The 22,840-nt window shown below is 49.9% G+C and overlaps 2 protein-coding genes across 6 annotated transcripts in view; both read right to left on the reverse strand.

Moving 5' to 3' along the window:
• LOC146384705 (echinoderm microtubule-associated protein-like 6) overlaps nucleotides 1–13,183 on the reverse strand; it is a 35,887-nt gene extending 22,704 nt beyond the window's left edge. For all 3 annotated transcript variants that reach the window (XM_084929758.1, XM_084929757.1, XM_084929756.1), the window contains exons 1-9: nucleotides 12,157–13,183; nucleotides 9,953–10,112; nucleotides 9,399–9,497; nucleotides 9,258–9,326; nucleotides 8,429–8,614; nucleotides 8,095–8,230; nucleotides 7,186–7,387; nucleotides 6,966–7,103; nucleotides 6,371–6,627 (exon numbers count right to left, since the gene is read on the reverse strand). In XM_084929758.1, coding sequence (XP_084785884.1) covers nucleotides 6,371–6,627; nucleotides 6,966–7,103; nucleotides 7,186–7,387; nucleotides 8,095–8,230; nucleotides 8,429–8,614; nucleotides 9,258–9,326; nucleotides 9,399–9,497; nucleotides 9,953–10,112; nucleotides 12,157–12,353 — 1,444 coding nt within the window. In that variant the 5' untranslated portion in view covers nucleotides 12,354–13,183. The remainder of the gene's footprint in view (nucleotides 1–6,370; nucleotides 6,628–6,965; nucleotides 7,104–7,185; nucleotides 7,388–8,094; nucleotides 8,231–8,428; nucleotides 8,615–9,257; nucleotides 9,327–9,398; nucleotides 9,498–9,952; nucleotides 10,113–12,156) is intronic.
• A 1,630-nt stretch (nucleotides 13,184–14,813) lies between these two features.
• LOC146384706 (spectrin beta chain, non-erythrocytic 1-like) overlaps nucleotides 14,814–22,840 on the reverse strand; it is a 31,803-nt gene continuing 23,776 nt past the window's right edge. For all 3 annotated transcript variants that reach the window (XM_084929753.1, XM_084929754.1, XM_084929755.1), the window contains 15 exons: nucleotides 22,727–22,816; nucleotides 22,374–22,646; nucleotides 22,120–22,250; nucleotides 21,765–21,969; nucleotides 21,311–21,685; nucleotides 20,633–20,877; nucleotides 20,419–20,557; nucleotides 19,894–19,978; nucleotides 18,762–18,958; nucleotides 18,580–18,683; nucleotides 18,453–18,498; nucleotides 18,097–18,305; nucleotides 17,837–18,010; nucleotides 16,210–16,252; nucleotides 14,814–16,129 (listed from right to left, as the gene is read on the reverse strand). In XM_084929753.1, coding sequence (XP_084785879.1) covers nucleotides 15,911–16,129; nucleotides 16,210–16,252; nucleotides 17,837–18,010; nucleotides 18,097–18,305; nucleotides 18,453–18,498; nucleotides 18,580–18,683; nucleotides 18,762–18,958; nucleotides 19,894–19,978; nucleotides 20,419–20,557; nucleotides 20,633–20,877; nucleotides 21,311–21,685; nucleotides 21,765–21,969; nucleotides 22,120–22,250; nucleotides 22,374–22,646; nucleotides 22,727–22,816 — 2,535 coding nt within the window. In that variant the 3' untranslated portion in view covers nucleotides 14,814–15,910. The remainder of the gene's footprint in view (nucleotides 16,130–16,209; nucleotides 16,253–17,836; nucleotides 18,011–18,096; nucleotides 18,306–18,452; nucleotides 18,499–18,579; nucleotides 18,684–18,761; nucleotides 18,959–19,893; nucleotides 19,979–20,418; nucleotides 20,558–20,632; nucleotides 20,878–21,310; nucleotides 21,686–21,764; nucleotides 21,970–22,119; nucleotides 22,251–22,373; nucleotides 22,647–22,726; nucleotides 22,817–22,840) is intronic.

Raw genomic sequence — 22,840 nt, forward strand, 5'->3', positions numbered from 1 at the left:
AATATGGACACGTCTTTGTCCTCATGAAAGTTTGCCTTCACTCAGACCCATGCCCTGGTGTTCCTACCATGCCAAAATATAGAAAACTGTCAGGTAATGAGTTGGAATAAAGTTGAATAAAACCTTGAAACACAGAGATGGATGATATTTTATACTTATTGCTTTATAAACAGTCAAAGCAGACGGGGACATTTTTGACCCCTGAGGACCACAGGTGTGATTATGTGCTGCCATTTAAAATTTGTAAATGATTGAAAAGGAAACATTTTCACTAGAATTCAACATACAGCACTCTGTGGTTCGTCAAATAGTCCAGATCTTCCCAAAGTGTGGGGCCTGCCCCCTAGGGGAGGCGCAGAGCCATTGCAGGGGGGGCGCGGTAAGAAAAACAAAACAAAAAGAAGAACCCTTGGACACTGCTAGCATCATGGACAGGTGTTTTGACGGGGTTCCCACACAAACGCAAAGCAGGAGATGAAGCATCGCCAAATATGTTTCCAAACCAACTTCCTTCCAAGCCAAAGACTAGAAAATATGGTGAAGCAAATCTTCCCTTTGGCTTCACCTGCACAAGTGCCGAGGTAGGTCTCCCTGCAGAGTTAGTTTCCCTGAGTCGGGAGCAGCGCTGGGCTCTTCAAATCACGGACAAACAGTATCCCACATTGTCTGTGAAGGTTCTCAGTCATCCAGGTCATCGTAGTCAAAGGAGCTTGCAAAGAAAAGCGTCTGGACTTCTTTAAATTGCTTGAAGACGTTTCACCTCTCATCCGAGAAGCTTCTTCAGTTCTAAGGTCAAATGGTGGGGAGTCCCAGATTTAAACCCAGTGGGAGTTTCCCCCCACAGAGGGACAAAAGGACCCCCTGATGATCCTCTAATCACCTGAGCCAAGGTGTGAAACTGGGTGTGGGTCCCAATCAGCCAGGGTTTGGGGTGAGTTCATTGTGAAACCTGGCCCCACCCTATCATGCAAATTCCTGAGGTCAGATGGCCCAGGATGTGAGTGGGCGTTAAGGCGTCTGGGGAGGGATCTCAAAACTGGATTATAGATGGCAGAGAGTTGGTGTCGTAAACCACCGCCTCTGCTCAAAGATGGTCGCTCACAGTGGTAGGGATGGGTATTGATAAGATTTTCACGATTCCGATTCCATTTTCGATTCTGTTTAACGATTCAATTCTTTATCGATTCTCTTATCGATTCTTATTTTTAAAAAAGGAGAACACTAAGGTCGATTAGCTTAGAACTTTGTTTTATACCTTCTCTTTGAACAAGATAGAAATTTAGGAGTAACATGGCCTTACAAACCCAACAGTGAGATCTTAAGAGATCCAGCCTACGGCTCTTCAATGGGGTGTCACAGGGTCCCCGGGAAAAAGAATTGTAAATGTAAAATAATAAAATAAATATTCTTCTGTAGCAATAACAAAGTATAACATAAATTATTCTGTAGCAATTACACAAGAATATCCAGTAATGTCCCTGCCTACAATAAAACACATTCACTTACCGAAGATCGGGGGCATCTGCTGTGGCAAATGGCTGCAAGCCTTTTGCCACAAACTTAGTCACTGCTCGGTGACATTCGTCTATCCCGGCCTGAAAGGAGACGCTACCGGTAGCCAGCCAGACTCTGTCTGTCTCTCTCATCATTGTCACCTAAATGGCAGGTTTTGTAATAAGGCAGATCACGCTAACATAATATGCACTGTTAGTTGATTATTTACCCGCCGCATTAACGGGAGAGGACGTGCAAACGTTACCGCTGCTGCTGGGTTGAGATTCACGAGTCCGGAGCGAATTAAAAACACGACATTCATTTAAGGTCATCGCGTGTTTTGTGAGCAAATGCTTTTGCATATTCGTAGTGTTTCCTCCCTTAAATGAAATATCTACTTTGCAAGTATTGCAAGTTGCCCTGTTGTCATCCGTTCTTGTAAAGTGTAACCAAACTTTTGAGCGTTTAAGCTGCTTAGGCGTTGTGTTTCCTGCCAGGTAAATGACGCTCCGCAACGTGGTGACGTCATTCGGGGCGACTGGAATCGATAAGGGAATCGATTGCAAAAATGGCAAACAACTCCAAGGAATTGAAACAGTGGGAACTGGTTCTCAACAAGAACCGGTTTTCGATACCCATCCCTACACAGTGGACATAGATGCTTCTTTCACTCCTCTTTCAAACCATCTGTCCTCTCTGTCCAAAATGTGAACATTGGCATCCTCGAAAGAGTGACCTTTGACCTTTAGATGCAGATGGACTGCTGAGTCTTGTCCCGTGGAGGTGGCTCTACTATGTTGTGCCATGCGCTTGTGAAGTGGCTGTTTGGTCTCTCCAATGTAGAGGTCTGGGCATTCCTCGCTGCACTGTACAGCAAACACCACATTGTTAAGTCTGTGTTTAGCAGTTTTGTCTTTGTGATGAACCAGTTTGTGTCTGAGTGTGTTGCTGGGTCTGAAGTACACTGGGATGTCGTGCTTGGAGAAAACTCTCCTGAGTTTCTCTGATACACCGGCTACATAGGGGATGACAACGTTGTTGCGTCTGTCCTCCCTCGCTGGTGTCTGATCTTCTTTTCTGTGCCTCTTTGCTGACTTTATAAACGCCCATTTAGGATAGCCGCACGTTTTGAGTGCTTCCTTTACATGTGTGTGTTCCTTCTTTTCCCTTCAGGCTTAGAGGGAACATGTTCTGCCCGGTGGTGTAGGGTCCTGATTACTCCAAGTTTGTGTTCCAGAGGGTGATGGGAGTCAAACAGGAGGTACTGGTCCGTGTGTGGGCTTCCAGTAAACTTGCTGTTACGGCTGTGGCCATAAGAACACTGTGTGGGCTGTTTTGTTCTGTGTGTCTTTACTGTGTTTAAGACTCTTTGCAGGTCCCTCCCCTAATGAAGAGTAGCGAGCAGCTGATTGGACCGTGGAACATGTGACCACGTTCAAAAAGCCGCTCTGACAGCTCACGCCGGGGAGAGAGAGAGAGAGAGTGGAGCGAGCGAGCAGCTTGGCAGCCGACGCGGTCCTGACCCTGGTTTCCAGCCTATACTTTTGCTGTGTATTTGTGTGAGCGTGATCTGTGAGAGCCGCTCCTGGTGCATTAACTTAGCGTTTAGGCACCCTTAGGCTGAAGCGGAAGGGGTGAGCCGCCTTTTTCTTTGGAACAGTTCTCTCCTGTTTTCCGGTTAGGGAGCGAGGGTTAGTGTTGTCATTTGTTTGTTCTGTTTCTTTCTTAGGGTTTAGTTAGTTTTCTGGTGGGACTTAGTTGGTTTTGTTTATTATTTTGGCCTGGGTTCACCCTGGAGCTATGCTTCATTACCTTCAATAAAATCACCTTTTTTTACTCACAACTGGTTTTGGATGTTTGGCTTGGGAACCAGGGCGGGTATTTGTCTCTCTCTCCTCCAACCTTATGTGCGTCTCTACACGCCTAGACTAGGGGCGTAACACTTGCCATTCTCTTCAATGTGCACAGCGCAGTCCAGGAAAGGCAAACAGTCGTCCTTTGTGTCTTCCTGGTGAACTTGATGTTTTCATCCACGGCGTTAATGTGCGCAGTGAAGGATTCCACCTCTTGTAGGGCTGTGCGATATGACCAAAATCTCATATAAACCCAATATTAAACATCTATTGTCCGATAACGATATAAATCACAAAAAAATTTATATTTTCTGTAAATTCTGTGAATCTCGGGTAGGTGAAGTGTTTCCAGCTGGGCGTCATGTAGCTGGAGTCGAGTGTTTTAACGATGCATGAAACGATACATTTTTAGACATAAGTTGTAACGGCGCCGTTTTCTTTGTGAGTATTTATTACACGGCGTGCTGCGGGGAAAAGCCTGTTCTAACGTTTGAGTCTAAGGTTTATTTTTTAGCACCTGACGGCTCTTTTTTACTTCTCATCCGTCAATAATACTTTTTCACGTGATTCCGTTTATTTTGAAAAGTCTCAACAGGATCTTGAGCTTTATTGTGAAAGGTTTATGTGGAAAATAAACAAGCGGACACGCGATGGTCTTATCATCGTTGTTGCTAACGACAACCCATAAAACCAGGCGCTTGTCCGTCCGTAGTGTGGTTATATTAAATATAAGAGAAAGAGAGAACTTTAGGAAATTAATAATAACTACAGTGACATCAGAACGTGAGAAAATATTGTTGTAAACAGTTTATTTTGCGACACCACGAAACAAACGATAGCGTAAAATGAAACGATAGACGTTTTTATATCGTCATCCGATATATATCGTTACATCGAACAGCCCTAGCTTCTTGTGTCTTGATTTTGACCCAGGTGTCGTCTACATATCTGTACCAGTGGCTGGGGACTCTTACTTTAAAAGAGCCAAGAGTCTTCCTTTCCACTTCCTCCATGTAAAGGTTGGCTACAATAGGTGACACGGGGGAGCCCATGGCGCAGCCATGTTTTTCCTTGGGCAAGAGGACACAACGACCTACTGGTGATGGCCAGAGGGGCCGATGGCGCGATATGGCAGCCTCGCTTCTGTCAGTCTGCCCCAGGGCAGCTGTGGCTACGACTGTAGCTGCCTCCACCAGTGTGTGAATGTGAGAGTGAATGAATAGTGGAATTGTAAAAGCGCTTTGGGTGCCTTGAAAAGCGCAATATAAATCCAATCCATTATCATTATTATTACATCAAAGGACACCATGGTTTCATCTGGGTCCAGGGTAAGTTTCCTTGTTGGTGAAGTCGGTGGAGTTCTTGATGTGATGTGGGGTGTTCCCCACGAGAGGTGCTAGGATGGTAGCAAGGTGTTTCGAGATGTTGTAAGTGGCTGAGTTTATGCTACCGACTATGGGTCTGAGTGGGACAGCTTCCTTGTGGATTTTAGGAAGTCCGTAAATGCAGGGTATGGCATCCCCTGGGTAAAGGCGGTGATATGTAATGCGGTTAATGATTTTGTCCTTTTCAAAGTCTTGAAGGCAAGCTATGACTTTCTTTTTGTAGCTGCTTGTGGGGTCTCGCTTCAAAGCTTCGTAGGTGTTGTTGTCACTGAGGAGAGTAGTGATCTTTGTGTGGTAATCTGTAGTGTTTAGGACCACGGTGCATCTTCCCTTATCCGCTGGTAAAACAGTGATGTTGTGGTCTTTGCTCAGGGACGCGACGGCCTTCTTTTCCTGTATTGTGAGGTTGGATGGAGGGACTTTGGCACTGGAGAGCGTGGCTGAGACTTTCATCCTGATTTGCTCTGCTTCTGTCTGTGATAATTTATTAATCCGTATGGCGGATTCTGTGGCTGTGATGAGGTCCAAAATGGGCAACTGTTGTGGAGAAATGGCAAAATTGAGTCCTTTGGCTAAAACTCTCTTTCCAGGTTCAGTGAGATTCCACATTCTTGATTTTAATAAACACTTGATTTTTTTAAACACTTGTTGTAATGACTAACTGCTCCTGACATGTTGGAGATGTTAGCTCTTTATACAGTAAAGTTACAGCGGGATACAAATAACATCAGGCTGATCCTGCCACGATTGGTTCCCCCGGTTCAAATCACAGACAAACAGGATCCCACAGCTGTTTATGTTTTTGAACCCATTTTGCACAGAGAGGCATTTTTGAAAAATGTATTGATAGCAATGATGAACATTATTACACAGGAAAAAACAACTACACGTAAAATAATCCCACCGTGACGCCTCTGCCTTTGTAAATGGAGGGACAGTAACTGCGTGTAAAACCTGCAGACAGTCAGATTAACAGTATTTTGTCTCTATCATTCTGCAATTCATCTCATGTAAACAATAACGTGGCGCACAGCGTGACGTGAAAAAGGCACATACCTTTGATGCTGCGTGATGAACTCTGTATTCCTCGTCTACACGGAAACGCAAAAAAGGAGTTTTAAAAAAAATCTCAGTTTTCGGTGATTCGAAACGCCGTTTACATGGACGACACAGCTGCGTGTTCAAAAATACCCGTGTAGGTGCAGATGCAGCGTAAAAGAGTTAGTAGATTATTTTCTTACTACCTGTAATTTATTGCAGATTACTTGTATTTGCTTAATTGTTTACTAAATGTTTGATGGATTTTTCTTGTAAAACAAAGGGGGGCCAGCAAAAAAAGTTTGGGAACCACTGAAATAGTTAAAATTATCTAAACAATTAAATATTTTATTGTCTCGTTTTATTTTCGCTCAAAAACAAAGTGTGCTTTATGTAAACAAGGTCTGGTGGCCCTAAAATGTCAAATGTAGGGTAAATTTTGTGTTAATGTCTTAAGTCAAACTGTAACGCTGAACTGATTGACAATTTATACTAATTTAAAACACGCTAAAATGAAGTGGGGACATTTTTGTCCCCTTGAGGACCACAGCTGTGTGGAAACCGGGAGGACAAAACCAAGTCTCAGGTGTTCCTGTGTACCTGGCATCCTGTAGAAGAGCCGCTCCCCGGCGCCGTCATTGGTCTGCAGGAAGCGGCTGTCGACCGACCAGTCCAGGTGGGTGATGAAGGAGGCGGAGCGGCTGCACTCGCCTACCTTCTTGTAGCGCTGTGCGACGGCATACACGTCCACCATCCCGTCATTGGACCCGACCGCCAGGAAAGAACCATCCGGAGAAAACTTCAGCTCATGGATCACTTCCTTCCTGTCCTTGATGTGCACGACCTCTGTCATGTCCCTGCACAAACACACGCATTAGCACGCCTCACTAACCGGAGCACGGATGGTAAACCACCATCTTAGCCTTTTAACCCCGCCCATTTCTAAGAACCACAGCAACACACGCCAATTATGTTTAACCTGCTTAAAGACCGCTGTCACATAGCAGGAAGTGGTCTTTATCACAAAGAGGACCCGACTGTGATCAGTGGGGTCCATTACCTGTGACCGTTACCGTAGAGATTTAGGAAGCGCGAGGCCGCCAACAGTTTTCCACATCAGCTTCCCTGAGCTCCTGTTTCATTTGAGGCGATAACACACCTGTACATAATCTTATCGACAGGTAAGAGAGGTCACCTGACACGCAGCACCGTAAACGAGCCATCCTTCATGCCCAGAGCGAGCTGAGAACCGTCATTGTTGAAAGAAACGCTTCGAACGGACTCCTCCATGTTGCAGCGAGCCAGCAGAGTGTGGTCAGGAAGGCTCCAGAGCCTGAGACACAGGTGAGCAACAGGTTAGGAGAACACCAGGTGAGCGGGAGGGCGTGAGCGGTCTGCGGTGCAGTTGGACCGACCTCACGGAGCGGTCATCGCTCCCGGTGACGGCGACGGGCTGTTTGGGGTGCACGTCCAGCGCCCACAGCTCGCCCTCGCTGTGACCCTGCATCAGTAGAACTGGTTTGTCCCGGTCTCGGACCATCACCTCGAAGATTTCACTGTCCTGAGTCCCGGCCAGGATCCGGTCGGCCTTCCAGCACACGCTGCGGATCGACAGACCTGAGACAGGAAACGGGAAACTCTGGGACGGGCGCCACCAATCACAGAACTCACATTTAACAAACAGAAACAGAAGCTGGACACATTGCTACGTCTCAGATCGACTACTGTAACACAAAAATCCATCAGTAAGCTTCAACGTGTCGAGAGCTCTGCTGCCCGTGGTATCACGAGGACTCTACCATCACAGCACGCCTGTCCTGAAGCAGCTTCACTGCTCCCGGTCAAATCTCCCATTCATTTTCGACCCTGGAATTCCCCCTTGACCTCACTTCATTCCCTTTTTTCAAGTCCTGTTTAAGACTGCCTACTCCATATAAATCATCCATGATCTTTTTATCTGCTACGCTTATTATTGTGTATATTTCACGTTTTTATGCCTGTTTTATTTGCTGTACCTGTGTCCTTGGGTGTTTTCAAAGGCGCTTTTAAATAACATGTACTATTATTATTATTAATAATAAACGTGATCACGTGTGATTTGGGAATCCGGCGTCTCTGCCAGAGCCAGGTGAGCAGCAGGTAAGACTCAGCCTGCTGTAGATTCACTTTCTGTGAAGCACTGACGACTTTTTTGCCGCTGTGGTTGATCAAATACAAAACCAAAGCAGAGGTGACCCTGAGCAGGTGGACCCCTGAGTGACCCCAGTGTGACCCCTGAGTGACCCCAGTGTGACCCCGGTGTGACAGAGGGGACCAGATCAGACCTTTGTAGCCCTGCTCCGCCTCCCTCAGGTCGATCTTCGTGATGGGTTTGAAGTCCACATCCCACAGTCTGATGCAGCCGTCTCGCCCTCCGGTGGCGAATCCTTCCTCACAGGCGTGCATGCTGAAGATCCCCGCCTGCAGAAGAACAACACATTTCCCATCAGCCCCTTCCCAGCACAGGTGCAGCTGTGGGTTAATCACCTGCTCGGGGTTAGGTCGGCCATGTTTGATCCTCGCGTTACCTGGAGGAGAAAGCTTTTCCATCAGGGTGGATGCTGCTCTCGAGCTCCACCTGTTTAACAGGTAAAGCTGTGTGTGTGTGTGTGTGTGTACCCCGTGTGCAGCCTGCACGGTCCTCATCAGCGTGATTCCTCGCCACACGTAAACGTCCCCGTTCAGAGCACCGGAGTACGTGAGCTCGTCTTTGGCCGCAGAGACGCACAGGATGGTCTGCAGGTCGCCCGTTTTCCCAAAAACCCCTCGCTTCGGAGTCAGAGCGTTCCCACACAGAGTCCAAAACTACGCACACAGGAAACAGAGAGGGCGCAGATTAGCACAGGAAGTGGTGCCAGCCATGCTGGCGTGCTGAGTAGGTTATCGATGGCGAGCAGTAGCAAGACCATTTCAACCCCACACAGGACCGTGCAAAAGTCTTGAGCCCCCCACACTTCTTTATATGTCGCAGGAAAATAAGAATCAGTTTTTACAACTCTAACAAGCTGTGACCCTGGATCCTCCCTTAGTTACGCTGCAACAGGTGCAGGCTGCTGGGATTCCCATCATGCACTGGGTGTTTCTTCTTCACTCACTATGTGTTCACAGACCTCTCTGCATTGAATCATACCTGTTATTAACCTCTGTCTCTCTTCCACAGCATGTCTTTGTCCTGTCTTCCTTCTCTCACCCCAACTGTGAGTCAACATCTGAACATTACCTGATGCTGCTGAAGTGAAGCAAAGTCTCAGTGAGGAGCAGCTCAAGAGTTTTGCACAGCTCTGTACGTGACAGAGGTGTGAGGTCAAACTCATCACCAGGTTTAAACGTCTCCTGTACTTTTCAGCCGCACATCGTCCACTGCAGGCGGGATGATGTGCGGCTGATCCCAGTACCCGCAGCTGCCTGTGAACCCCTCCGTCACGTGACCACCCAGGTGCTGCCCCACCTTGATGTGCTTGACTCCGCAGCTGACCAGCCGGCCGGCCTGGAACGGATCCCAGCACACGTCGAAGATCTGTGGGAAAAGCGAGAGCAGCGTTACTCCTCAGGTACGCCTGCAGGTAAACGCGTGTGCGGCGGCACGTACTCTGTCCGAGTGTCCGGTGGCCGTGGCGAGGACACGTCCTCTTCTCCAGTCCCAGACGCACACCGTGTTCTTGGCATCCAGGCCGACCGAGGCCAGTCGCTATGGCAACAGAAACAAGGAGGGAACGTGATTGGATGATACCTTTACGATGAAACGTAAAGGTGACCCACTCGCCTTCGCCTCACTTCCTGTCACATCTCCTGCTCTGGCCGCGCGCGTTCACACTAAACATAGAGCTCCTACTAACGAGCTCAGTGTTTGCAGTAATTGCTGAACACTGGGTCAGTATGATGTCACAGAGAGGCGCCAAAAGCCCCGCCCACTTGCTTGTGTCTGTTGATGAGGTACAGCCAATGACAGGAAAGTTATCTTACAGCAGGAGGAGCTAAAGCAGCTGGTGACACAGGAGGATTATTCTGAAGCGTGACTCATACAAAGCTGCTGTAAAACTGCTGCTGCTGATAAAGTTTCAATTCAAAATCAAAGATTACATTTTTTTAATTGTTAAAACTTTAATCTGAGACGGGTGGTTAGAGTGTCGGTGACATCGTTACCTGTCCATCAGCATCGAAGGCGAGACAGGCCACTCCGTGGGTGTGCACGTCCCGCAGGATGGACACCGTCTGCATGGCGTACGTGTCCCAGATACAGATGTACGGGTCCTTCCCCACCTGACCTGTCGCCACCTGGATCTTATCAGGATGCATGGCCAGACTGAGAAAGGAAGAAGAAGAAGTCAGCAGTTCTGACACCGATGTCCATCACAGCGACCGACGGCTGAGCTCGACTTCCTGTCTCCAAACTGTGACCTCATCACTAGGGCTGACCTGGCAGCTGCTGATGAAGCTTTTAATCGTTCAGCGGCCACCCGGCCATCTGTGAAGGGGGGCGGACACGCAACAGCACACACGTGTGCTCACCAACACGCCTCAGGGCTGGTGGAAGTAAGCACTTAATGCTGGTTTTTGTGATGGTTACAGACATGCAGTGGCTTTCTGTTTTTAAAGGTCCTCCAATCAGAGAGTCCCATTAAAACAGCTGAACTGGGCGTGAGCGCCCCCTGTCTGCAGAGCATCACAAACACTGAAGGAAACCTAAAAACAGACAGATTCCAAAGGAAGTTCTGAACTGCGTTAAAGCTGATACAAAATGCTGAGCAGGAGGAAGTCAGGACGAATTTAAGCACACGGGTTTGACGTGTCGCTTCAGATCCAGTGAACACTGACAAAGTGCTGCAGGGCACGTAAACACAACAGCTGACACAACAGTTTTCTCCTGGACTCTGGAGGTCGCAGCTATTAAAGTTTCCACACTCACATGATGGCACTACCTGCAGCTTTGCCGTGGACTGTGGCAGATTCTCTTTTGTAAATTAACTCTCATCTTTATTTTAATCCTGAACCCGACTGCGCAGACCATCGGGGCGACCGTGGCTCACGGGGTTGGGAAGCGTATCTGTAACCGGAAGGTCGCTGGTTCGATCCCCGGGCTCTCTGTCCTGGTCGTTGTGTCCTTGGGCAAGACACTTTGCCCTACCGCCTACTGGTGTTGGCCAGAGGGGCCGATGGCGCGATATGGCAGCCTCGCTTCTGTCAGTCTGCCCCAGGGCAGCTGTGGCTACAACCGTAGCTGCCTCCACCAGTGTGTGAATGTGAATGAATAGTGGCATTGTAAAGCACTCTGGGTGCCTTGAAAAGCGCTATATAAATCCAATCCATTATTATTATTATCGAACATCTGTCAGCCCACGAGCAGACCCACATAATCCTCCGTTATATCACCAAGAATGAGCAAAATTCACAAAATAAGTTTCAGTTTGCGTCAGTCACACCTAAAACCTGAGACCAGAAACCGTCTCTCAGGTGTTCACGGAGCTCACATATCAGCTCCTTTTCTCACAGACTTCTATATAAATTGGGCCAGAGGAGTCGCCCCCTGCTGGATGTTCGAGAGAATGCCATTCTAAGTATTTACGTCCAATTTCCATCCTCAGACTAGCTTCAGAAACCCTTTCCAGCTCCTCCAGGGGTACACCAAAATGTTCCCAAACCAGCCGAGATGCCGGGGATCTGCCCCGGGGCCTCCAGGTGACACACCTCCCCAGGAGGGTCCAGGTCAGACTCCTCTCTACTCTGAGCTCTACCTGAAACATCGAACCCTCACAGCATCTCTGAGTCTGAGCCTAGACACCTTCAGAGGGAGCTTGTGGTCACAGGTGAGCACAAGTACGTAGATCTAGCAGTAAACAGATCGCTTCACTTTCAATTCATCTGTTGACCTCCTGCTCCACCCTGCCCTCACTGTGAACATACCCTGGGAAACCTAAACTCCTCCTCCAGCCGATGACCAGGACCTCTGTGAGCAGGAGGTCATGTGAGGGAGAACCGAAACGAGGTCCAGAAACCATCGAAGCCAAAATCCTTCATCATCTGTACCCGCTTACAAATTCTGTAATCTCTGACAGAAATGAGACCAGAATCGTGAGGTGAACCCAACAGGCCCGGATACCCCGCACTCCTGAAGCGCCCCCTATAGGACACCCCGCAGAATGCGGTCAAATCAGCTGGACAAACTGTTCAAGAAGTCCAAGAGCTGTTCTGCAACCTGAGCGAGAACCACACCGGTCTTCTGAATCCGAGGTTCTAACTGAACATTCTCTGGACGTTGAATCCAGCGGCTGATGGACCAACCTTTAAATCCTAAAACCCGCCTGCATGGCGTCAGAGTTCACCAGCACCGTCACAGGGTTCCTCCTCACCTGATAATGTCATCGTTGTGTCCCAGGTAGAACTTCTGTGTGTGCTCTCTGGTGTTGAAGACCACGCCCACCCCGGCCACGAAGTACACCACTTCTTTCCCAGCTGTGTAGTACAGGTTGTTTCGGCACTGGTGGCCCCGGTAACCGTGGATCCACTCCAGCCTCAGCTGGCAGCGCGGCGCCGTTTTATCCGACATGTGTGCTCAAACCCGCAAACTCGAACATCCACAGAAAAACCGTCTGAGAGAAATGTATCTGCTGGAGCCGCTAACGCTGCCAGGAACTGCCATCCATCCCTGTAGTCTCTTTGCCTACACTTCCCATGATTCCAGAGGCAGCTTTGGCACCGCTCACTAATGTGTCGGCAGGAAGGTTGTAAGGGTCTTCTTCTGCGCTTTTCACAGTAAAAATCCCGAGTGGAGTCAGAAAAACCTCTGACCGACACCTGAACACACCTGCTCACCTGAAGACTGGCTCAGGTGGATTTTATGATGATGGAAACCTGAACGACTGAGAATAAACTGAGTGCTGCTGAGATAAAATCAATGTTTGCTAAATTCAGACGACCTGAGACAAAATCACAGAATTTCAAAATCATAAAGACGAAATTCAGCTGATGAAAATTTAACAGTGAGTTTATGTATTTTAACTAAATAAAAGGCGGCGGTCTAAACCCTGACGTTTCCAGCTTCCATGTCCGACCTCAGAGACACTCCCGGAAATGCAACTTCGAGCTGTTTGTGGGCGTTTTAATTCCGACCCGCAGCAGACAGACCGGACCGGGTCACCGTTAGCGGCTCCTCCCGGCCTCCGTCCGTCAGGCGCAGATTTAAATCACAGCAAATCCTCCGCCGTCTGCGCCGATCCGCAGATTACTGCGCACATCTACCCGCGACCGTCCACACCCGCCCGCACCGGCGCTCCTGCTCGGGCACCGGTCACCAGCAGCCCTAAAACCGTGAAAAACGGCGACCCGAGAACGGAGCGCTAACGGGACCGCCGAAAGCATCAAGCCGGAAACCGTGAAACCCCGTGCTTCCCGCGGTCACTTTCAAAATAAAAGCATTAGATACATAGCATCGCATTTATCGTTCATTCATCGCAGGATTGGAGCAAACACGAGCTCTTCTCTCCGTTTGTGACTAAGAGACACAAAAATAACGAATAACACCTGAGAGGTCATGACGTCACACATATGCTTCAGCTTCTTATCTCACGATGAGGCTTACATCTTTTTTAAAAACCTTTCATTTATTTACGCCCTCATTCACTTCACCTTTAGTATAGTTTAAATATGTAATGTGTCTTCAGATGCTGAGAGGAAGTCAGACTAATCTGAAAGCGTTTTTCCAGCTCAGCAAAACTAAAAGGAAGCTAGTTTCTCCTAACGGCCTTTATGTGGTTCAATACACCGCAATGACCCAACAGCAACAAGTCCTCCAACCAGCAGCTCCCAGACTATGGACAACCTCGTCTGGTCTGAGGTCACCTGGAGGTCACCACCTGAAACTTGGTCAGCAGCGTGTGCATGCAGCCGATGTGCATGTGCAGGTGCGAGTCCAATCACGTGACTGCAGCTCATGCAGGAGTCTTTTTTATTTATTTATTTATTTAGGACAGTGCATGTTAATGAACATAAATGTAAAAAAAAAAAAAAATTACATGAATGTAAACATGCCAGATTATAGCCAAAGGCTAATTTCCATCTGTTGTCCTTAAACATAAAAAAATAGACATAATAATTCATAAAGATTCATCATTCATTCATATGTCTGGTTCAGATTCTGCAGCAGTTCTGCAGCCCTCGACAGGGAGGCGTGCACACATCAGCACCTTTTAAAAAAATATCTCACAGTGTCATCCAGTTATGAATTTGACATGTTTATTCACAACATAAAGACTTTTATTTTTTAATCTTTTATTCCTGAAAAAACCTTTACCTGCACAGACATCTAAATGTTTGTAGGAAAACACAGCTGTAGTTTAAACTCAGTGTGAACCAGCGCTCACAGGTGTGCTGAGGATTAAGGTCCGCAGTTTTCTGCACGCAGGCGCAGTGAGTAGTGACCTGCTCTTCCCTGTTTTTCTCCGTGATGAACAAACACCTCTGAGCTCTCTGCACGCTTTCTAAACACTTCTCTACCCTAAAACAGTTTGCGCATGCGCAGGGCGGTAGTAAATCTGACGCTTAATCCGATTTTTTTTTCCAGAATCCTCCGTTTTCTTTTGAAGGTCACAGCTTCCGGCTTCCCTCGCGGACACCTCGGCGAGCTTCCCGCCTCTGAGCAGGTACGGTCTGATTCAGCGTACAGCCGCAGTGCATGCTGGGGGTTGTAGTGTTTTTAACTAGCAGCTCACTGCATCCATGCCACGTTAGGCGAGATTTACCTGACCCTCCAATGAGCGTCATCACTGGGCAGGAACTATATCTGTAACTCACCTGTTTGCTCTAACACCTGCAGGCCACAACCAATGAAAACTTCAGTGGACCTGGAGATTTAAAAAGGGACCGCCCCCAGCATTAAACCAGGGACCAGCCCCCCCCACACACACACACCACAGAGGCAGACACACGCAGACACAGATGGGGAAGGGGGGCCTCGGGTCTGTGCGGGTTTCTAACTGAGCACGTGCAAAGACAACAGGAAGCTACTGAGTAAAGGTTAAAAGCTTTAATGACATCACACATGTGACAGAGAGCTGTAAGTCTACAGGTGCAGGTTCATACATGAGAAGCTGTAATGATCGAAGGTCGGCTAAATATCGGCGAGCGTCTTCATTCCTATTGGTGCAGCTCTGATTGTGCAGGACGACGGCGGGGCTTCCATACATGTTCGCTACGATAGATCTACAGTGACGGGGCAGCACGGGTATCAAAGAGCAGAAATCAGCGTGGTGCGAAGAGCCGATGACGAGCAAGCAACCTTCACCGGTCTGGACCTCGCTCCCGTCGGCGGGACGGCGAGCTCCCTCCGCCCTCGCCGACACCACCTGACCAGAGATACAAAAGAAGGAAGTCGCAGTTTCGCGCTCAGGTCGGAGCCTGATGAAGCATGCAGGTGGACGTTTCTAAATCACCACCTCCTTGAAGGCGATTGGCTGTCTGACAAAAACAACATGGCTGCAGAGAAACGAAAACAGAAATTATTGGAATGAAATGCACTGTTGGTCCAATTTCTCCGCGGCAGGAAACGGCGTCTGTGACGAGGAAACGACAAAAAATAGAAAAATAACAAATTTCAGAGAATAAAAAACAAACAATAACAGAACATTAGCGTGTGGTCCCTGATGATGTCATCAAAGAAAGAGCGAGATGCAGTGATGATGTCACGGCCGATAATGCACACGGCGACAGCGGCCTCATTCGCCAACGATGACGCGGCGTTACATCAGGCACTCCGACTCGCCGCCAAACGACCGACACGCGAACAAAAATGCAGAACGCACAAAAACGAGGCGACGGCGGGCTTTGGCGAAACGCTCCTTTGCTCCTCGTCTCCACCGCCTCAGTCTCTGGGATTGGCCAATTTTAAAGGTGAACCATTCAGCGGGGAGGACTGAGGCTCGCCAACCCTCAGAGAGGCGGCGGTTTCACCCGCTCCAAGTCGATCTTCAGGAAGCTGGCGGCGCTCTGAGGCGGCCTCCAGTTCTCCCCGGCTGATGGCGGCCCATGAGAAATGAGGCGCCTGTAAATGTGGCGATGGGTGCGTCAGAGCACCTGGGCGGTTTCGCCAAAGCGCCTCGCCGCCACGCTCTACTGCTTCTTCTTGCTGAACAGGCTGAAGCGCTTCTCCTTGTCTTTGTCTTTGTCCTTCTCGCGCTTTCCGGGGCTCGACTCGGTGGTGAGCGTGACGGTGGCCGGCAGCGTGTGAGCACGCCCAGAGGCAGGCGTGCCGGGGTTGCTGCCCTGGATGTCAGAGCGGTCTGCGGCGCCGGCGTTCAGGATGGCCTGGATCCAGGTACTCATCTCCTCCTGCGGAGGCACGTAAGCAGTTAAGCAGGAACGCCACACAGGTGAGCGTTTCCACGAATCTGAGCAAAAATCAAACTCACCTCGTCTTTGGCTTGGAACAGGTATTCGTTTCCATCGGTGATTCTGAAAGAGCGAGAGGAAGACAGACGTGAGTGGAGGAACCGTACAAACGCACCAAACCAAGCCTCAGGTCAAAGGTTAAAGTGCCGGCTGTGCTGAGATACACATCCAGGTGTGTTTAAGCGCTCAGGTGATCAGCGTTCTTTGGACCAATGACGGTCACCGGGTGAAGTCTGAACGACCCTCACCCTGACAACCAATCACAGCATCAGTTCCTGCAGGCTGCAGCTGTGATTGGGCTAACAAAAAAATGAGGCAAAGGAGGCGGAGCTGCGTCCTAATGTTGCGGCTGAGAAATGTGTTGGTGAGTAACCATGGTAACGGGATGCTGTCAAACAATAAAACATGTCAGGTGGTTGTTGTAACACTCACAATGTCTGTGTGTGTGTGCGTGTGTGTGTGCGTGCGTCTGTGTGCATGTGTGTGCGTCTGTGTGCGTGCGTGTGCGTGTGTGCGTGCGTCTGTGTGCGTGTGTGTGCGTGCGTGTGTGTGCGTGCGTCAGTGTGTGCGTGTGTGTGCGTGCGTCAGTGTGTGCGTGTGTGTGTGCGTGTGTGTGCGTGTGTGTGACAACGTCTACATGTGTTTTTGTTGCGTACGCTGCGTTTAGCTCTGACGCTGTGTGAGAGGTTTGTCTGGCACAGACCTATTGCTGGAACAATCAGAGACAATTCTGGACACCAGGCAGAGCTCTGTGTGAGCTCGTGCACGAGGGGGAGGACGAGACGAGCGCTGTTCCTGCCGCTCGAACCCCCAGTCGCTCTCAGTCAGCTCCCCCGTAGCACTGCTCTTTATTGTGGTTACATGAATATGCATAGGTCCATTAACATATGGCATCTTACACAGGCATGCATGTGAACAAAGAGTACCAGTCTATGCATACGTGTAGGTATGAGTGTGTGTGAATGTGGGTGTGTGTATGTGTGTATGTATGTATGTATGTGTGGGTCAAGATATGGCCCTGTGAACGCCTCTTTAAAAAGCCGGTGCCAGGAGTCCAGCGGTCCGCCTAAACAAAGGGCTCTTATACTTAAACAGATACAGAGTAGGTGTCCTCGTATACCATCAATCAGAAAGAGAAGGTACGACCTCTCATGACCTTAGGATGTGCGTGTGCCAGAACACTCTGGAAGGCTCACAGAGTCTTTGCAGACTACTGAGGATCAGACCTCTATCATTATACAATTGATTATATATTTCTAAGCATAAATGACAATCCATCAATATAAACCTAACACTGTGAAACAGTAAAATCAGCTGATCGTTACATCAAAAATGAGATCTGGAGTTTGATTGGCTCGGCCACGACAGGTGAGGCCTTTGTGGACAGGTGACCTCAAATCAAAGCTGTAGTTTTTTCTCGTGCAGCTTTAACAGAACCAGGAAGTGAGCACACCTGACACGTCACATCAGAGGTTCTGTGACATCATCACTGTGATGTCGACTACTTTATTATATATTCTAAGAATATTTGTTCAAACAAACTGGAACTTTCCAGCTTCACGGAGACGCTGCGACCAGCGGCGGCGTTTAATGTGACGTGTTCAACTTGTGTCCGGACCACACCTGACTTCCTGCTGCGCTCGGTACCTGAGTTTGAAGACGTGTTTCTTCTTCTTGTAGTCCGAGGCGACGTCACACGTGGCGTCCTTCAGGCTGATGGGGAGCTCGTTGTGGTACGGCACGCCCTGGCTCGCCGCCTTGCCGTCCTTGTAGAAACCCATTTCTTTGTTGTTGATGATGCAGTACACGTTGTGCCACGACCTGCGAATCACACAGCAGTGGGGTCAGGTGACGGGTCAGGTGACGCAGCTGCATGCGAGGCACTTCCTGTGGGGCGTGGAGCTCACCTGTTGGAAGCCTTCTTGTTGTGGCCCTCCCACTCGTGTTTGCGGTGCAGCAGTCCCTCCTGGGGCGAGCTGGAGTCCCGGTTCTTGGTGGGCAGTGTGGTCGACTGACTTTTAACCTTCCTGCCAGAGGTGGGCGAGGGGGCGGGGCTCGGCTCTTTGGAGCTCCGCTCGGCAACACCGTTCACCAGCTCTCCGTCCTCCACGCCGTCCTGCACAGGTGGGGTTAAGCAGCAGCAGATTCAGTTTAACACCACAGAAGAAGAAATATTAGCTGTAAATACACTTTAAGAAGAAAACATAGGTGAAGCGTGCGGCGTGCGCCACCGCCGGGGGCATAAAGGTTAAAGTTTACTGACCCTGGGAGAATCCTGGTACGAGGGCGGTCCGTTCTGAGTGACGGCGCTGCAGAAACACACACACACTCGTTATTGTCACGCTTTTACTTACGTGGCGAGTGTTACGACACATTTGCGGTGCTTTCACCTCTGCTGCGCCTCCTCCTGCTGAACTTCCACAGGCTCTGGAGATGGTGGCTTCCTCCTCCTCTCCTCCTCCTCCTGCTGCCTCCTCACATCCAGCAGTTCCAGCTGGAAGACACGTGTAAACATCATCATCATCATCATCACATTCCTCCTCACCACCCTATCCGGCCACCCCACCCTCACCGTAGTCAGTCTCTCCAGGGCGGAGAAGCGCTCCTCCCAGGTGGCGGCGGACTTCTCGAAGGCTTCGTGGCGTTTGATGAGCTTCTCGACCTCGTCCACGCTCTGGCCCAGCTCCCTGCTGGACAGGTAGGGCTCCTGACCCAGCAGCCAGGCCTCGGCCACGCCAGCGTCCCGAGAGAACTGGTGGACCTCCAGGACTGAGGAAGAGGAGGAGAGAGGAAGATTTTATGACTGAACTTATCAACGCGACTGCAGGCTCAACGTGTCATACAGAGGATGGCAAGGTGAGAGGTGTACAGGTGTTTCTACAGGAGTGTGACCTATCACGAGGCTTCTGTTCCACAGCAAAGCCTTTAAGCGTGGTCGTTTTCTGTCTTTGTGGTGTTTTTGTATCTTTGTGGTGTTTTTGTATCTTTCTGGCATTTTTGTATCTTTCTGGCATTTTTGTATCTTTCTGGCGTTTTTGTATCTTTGTGGCGTTTTTGTATCTTTGTGGCGTTTTTGTATCTTTGTGGCGTTTTTGTATCTTTGTGGCGTTTTTGTATCTTTGTGGCGTTTTTGTATCTTTGTGGCGTTTTTGTATCTTTCTGGCGTTTTTGTATCTTTGTGGCGTTTTTGTATCTTTGTGGCGTTTTTGTATCTTTCTGGCGTTTTTGTATCTTTCTGGCGTTTTTGTATCTTTCTGGCGTTTTTGTATCTTTGTGGTGTTTTTGTATCTTTCTGGCGTTTTTGTATCTTTGTGGCGTTTTTGTATCTTTCTGGCGTTTTTGTGTCTTTGTGGTGTTTTTGTATCTTTGTGGCTGGTCGTTCTGCTGTGTCTGTCTCACAAACTGCTGGTTGATGTTTTGATCTTTGAGGATCAGTGAGAACAGTTCTTGCAGCTGTCAGGTGAAGACATCGTGCACACAGATGCAGACTCTAAGCTGTTCTCTGAGCGTAACTGAAGCGTGTCCTGATTGGTCAGTCGGGTTCGTTAAAGGAGGGCAAGAGCCTGGGGAGTCTTCATCAGTGCTGACTCATCACTGTAGTACCCTGCAGTGATGAGTCAGCACTGACCTCTGACCTTTCAGCCTCTTGATCATCATTTGAATTGGATGTTTCATGTGGACGGTAAACAGGAAGTAAGCCTTACTCAGTCGCAGCCACTCCCATCGGTCCTCCCACTTGTCAATCATCTCCTTCCTCTTGTCGGTGAGCTGCAGCAGCCTCTCTTTAATCTGGAAAACATTTTCAGCTCCTTTCAGTCTCAGCTTTATTTATAGACTTTACAGACTGCAGTTCAACCCTCATTTTATTTGCCTCTGTCGTGCCTGTTTGGCTGTTTGACTTTGGTGACCCAGGTGTGTTTGTACTAGTAAAGGTGAGGCTTTCAAAATAAGAGCACTGCACCATTAAAACCCAAAACAACCGGGCATTGCTCCCTGTGACCAGCGGATGAAACTTCTGCCCATGGCTGTACATAGAGCAGGGTTTATTATTTTTGCATTATGTTCTTTTCATTTTCCAAATTTCATCATTACTTTAACTTTAACAATTCTTTTGTTGGTCATTAAACTTTCTTTTCTTGATTCAGCACCTTTTTCCTTCTCTTCTCTCAGTCTGTGTTTCAGCTCGTCAGCTGACAATCACCTGAGCGGCCATCAGTGTCTCGGCTCACCTCCTCTGAAGCGTAGTGCTTCCTGGCCAGCAAAGCCTTCCCGAGCTCGATGCAGGCCGTGAAGCTGTCGTTGCGGGCGTCGATCTCCGCCTTGATACCCTGGTGGTTGTTCATCAACAGCTCCACCGACGAAACGTCTCTGGACACACAAACGTCTTTGTTAGCGAGGCCGCCGTGAGGCGAGGATCCACCATTGTGCAGCACACGGACCTACCTGGGGTTCTCCTGGGCCTCGATGAGCCGGATCACGTCATCCATCCACAGCATCAGGTCTCGGACCATGCTGAAGAACCGAAACTTGTCCCCGGTGTCGAGGAGGCGGAGCCGGCGTCCGTCACACGCCTCCAGCAGACTCCGCCACACCTCCAGCACCTCGCTTTCCCTGCGCTGGATGTCGTCCGCTTTGTCTCCGGCGTACGCCGACTGCAGGCGCCCCGCATCCTCCTGCAGCTGCCTCACCTGCAACACAGGGTCAAAGGTCATAACACGTACACCTGCATGTTTCAGTCAGGTGGTCTGACTTTAAATCGCCTAATGAGGAAATGTGACCTGTGTGGGAGTTTACATGTCTGGTAATTCTTAAGTCACGTGACCTTTAAACGGCTGATCAGCTGAACAGGCTGTGGCTGGTTTCTGGCTGGAAATAACGTGTTGAGAACGCCCGGCGCTCTCAGAATGCCCGGCGCTCTCAGAATGCCCGGCGCTCTCAGAGAGCCCGGCGCTCTCAGAACGCCCGGCGCTCTCAGAGAGCCCGGCGCTCTCAGAACGCCCGGCGCTCTCAGAGAGCCCGGCGCTCTCAGAATGCCGAGCTCTGTCTGCACACCTCAGATACAACCCCCCCAAAAAGCTGTGCCCAAGTGACTCCCTATAAAACCAGAGTCCCCACACTGACCTGTGTTCCCAGGGCCTGGATGTCGTGTTCAAAGGTGGTGTGCATCCTCTGCAGCGTCTCCACCGTGTTCTGGTCCCGGCCCACTTCCTCCGGAAGCTTCTTCTGCTTGTCCAGGATGCGTGCCAGGATCTCCTTGGCGTCGTGGTAGAACTTGTGGAGCTCGAAGGAGGCGGCGAGGATCTGCGTCCTGGTGTCGATGAGCTCCAGCAGGTCGGCCCAGGCCTCGTTTAGCCCGTCCTTCCACTCAGCCACCGTGGCCGCATCACTGTGCCCGGCGTTGATCAGCTCGTCTGCCAGCCGGTTCACGGCGTCCACGCGCTCCTGTCCGATGTTCCCGGTGTCCCGGGCAAACTCCCGGAAACGTTCCTGCAGCATCTGAGCAGCGGGCAGGGGTCATAGGTCAGTATGTAATACTTGACAGAGTACACTCAGAGGAAGTACAATCGGTACGCACGGTGACATGCTCGTAGTCCTGTCCTAGCTCGTGTGACCCGGCCACCACCTCGCGCTCGGCGATCCACTGCTCGAGGTCGTCCACCTCTCGATTCAGCTGGAAGAGGCGGAGCCTCTCATCTAGTTTGCCCCGCCTCTCCTCCGACAAGTCCTTCAAGCCGGCGTAGAGCTTATCCACCTGAGACTGACGCATGCTGATCCGCTCGCTGACACACACACACACACACACACAGTTAGTGGGTAAACTACTCACACTGATGTAGCGACAGACAGGAAGCGTCGCACCTGGCTTCCTGATGTTGTCTGACTGCTTCCTGTCATGTGATGCAGGTGCAATGTCACGAAAAGTGGCTCACCTCTCCGGGTGTCCGTTGGCCACCAGCCCTCTGCTGGTCTTGGACAGCTGGTGGACGGCCTCGGCGTAGTCCTCCACCGCCTGCTCCATGATCTGATGCTTCTTCAGCATGGTGACGGCGCTCTGCTCGTCCTGATTGGAGCAAACAGTCGTCACGGTAATGATTACTTTTTTGCTCTCACCCTTCTAATGTGACTGTTTAATTTAGTTGACTTTCACAGGAAGCTGTGTGTGATGTAAGCCTCGCCCACTCACCTTGGCCTTCTCCTCTGACATCATGTAGAGCTCCTGCTCGCTCATCCAGGCCTCGGCCTCGGCGGCGTCGAAGTAGTACTGCTGGGCTTTGTGTGCTTCCTCCAGCCGGCCGTGCCGACGCTCCACCTCCTCCATCAGCTGCTTCCACAGCTGCTGCAGGTCGGCCAGGCGCATCGCATCCCCGTTGGAGGACTCCTCCTTCAGGAGGCTCTGGCTGCGCTCCAAGATGTCATCGATGCGGGGCTGATGGCCCAGGATCTCCTTCTGCAGCGTCTGGGGATGTTCACGCCCACAGAGGTCAGACCGTCATCAGCAAACAGAGCATGCTGTGAGCGAGGCAAACATAGTCCTACCTGGTTCTTCTTGATGAGCAGCTGGACCGTCTGCAGGTTGTGGCCGTGGTCGGTGGACATGGCCACAGGGATCCTCTCCTGAACCCACAGCTGTAAAGGAGTGAGAGCACAGTG

Source organism: Perissodus microlepis, chromosome 6, assembly GCF_051167445.1.
Source record: "Perissodus microlepis isolate ML-2025 ecotype Zambia chromosome 6, ASM5116744v1, whole genome shotgun sequence".
In the NCBI taxonomy this organism is placed as follows: Eukaryota; Metazoa; Chordata; class Actinopteri; order Cichliformes; family Cichlidae; genus Perissodus; species Perissodus microlepis.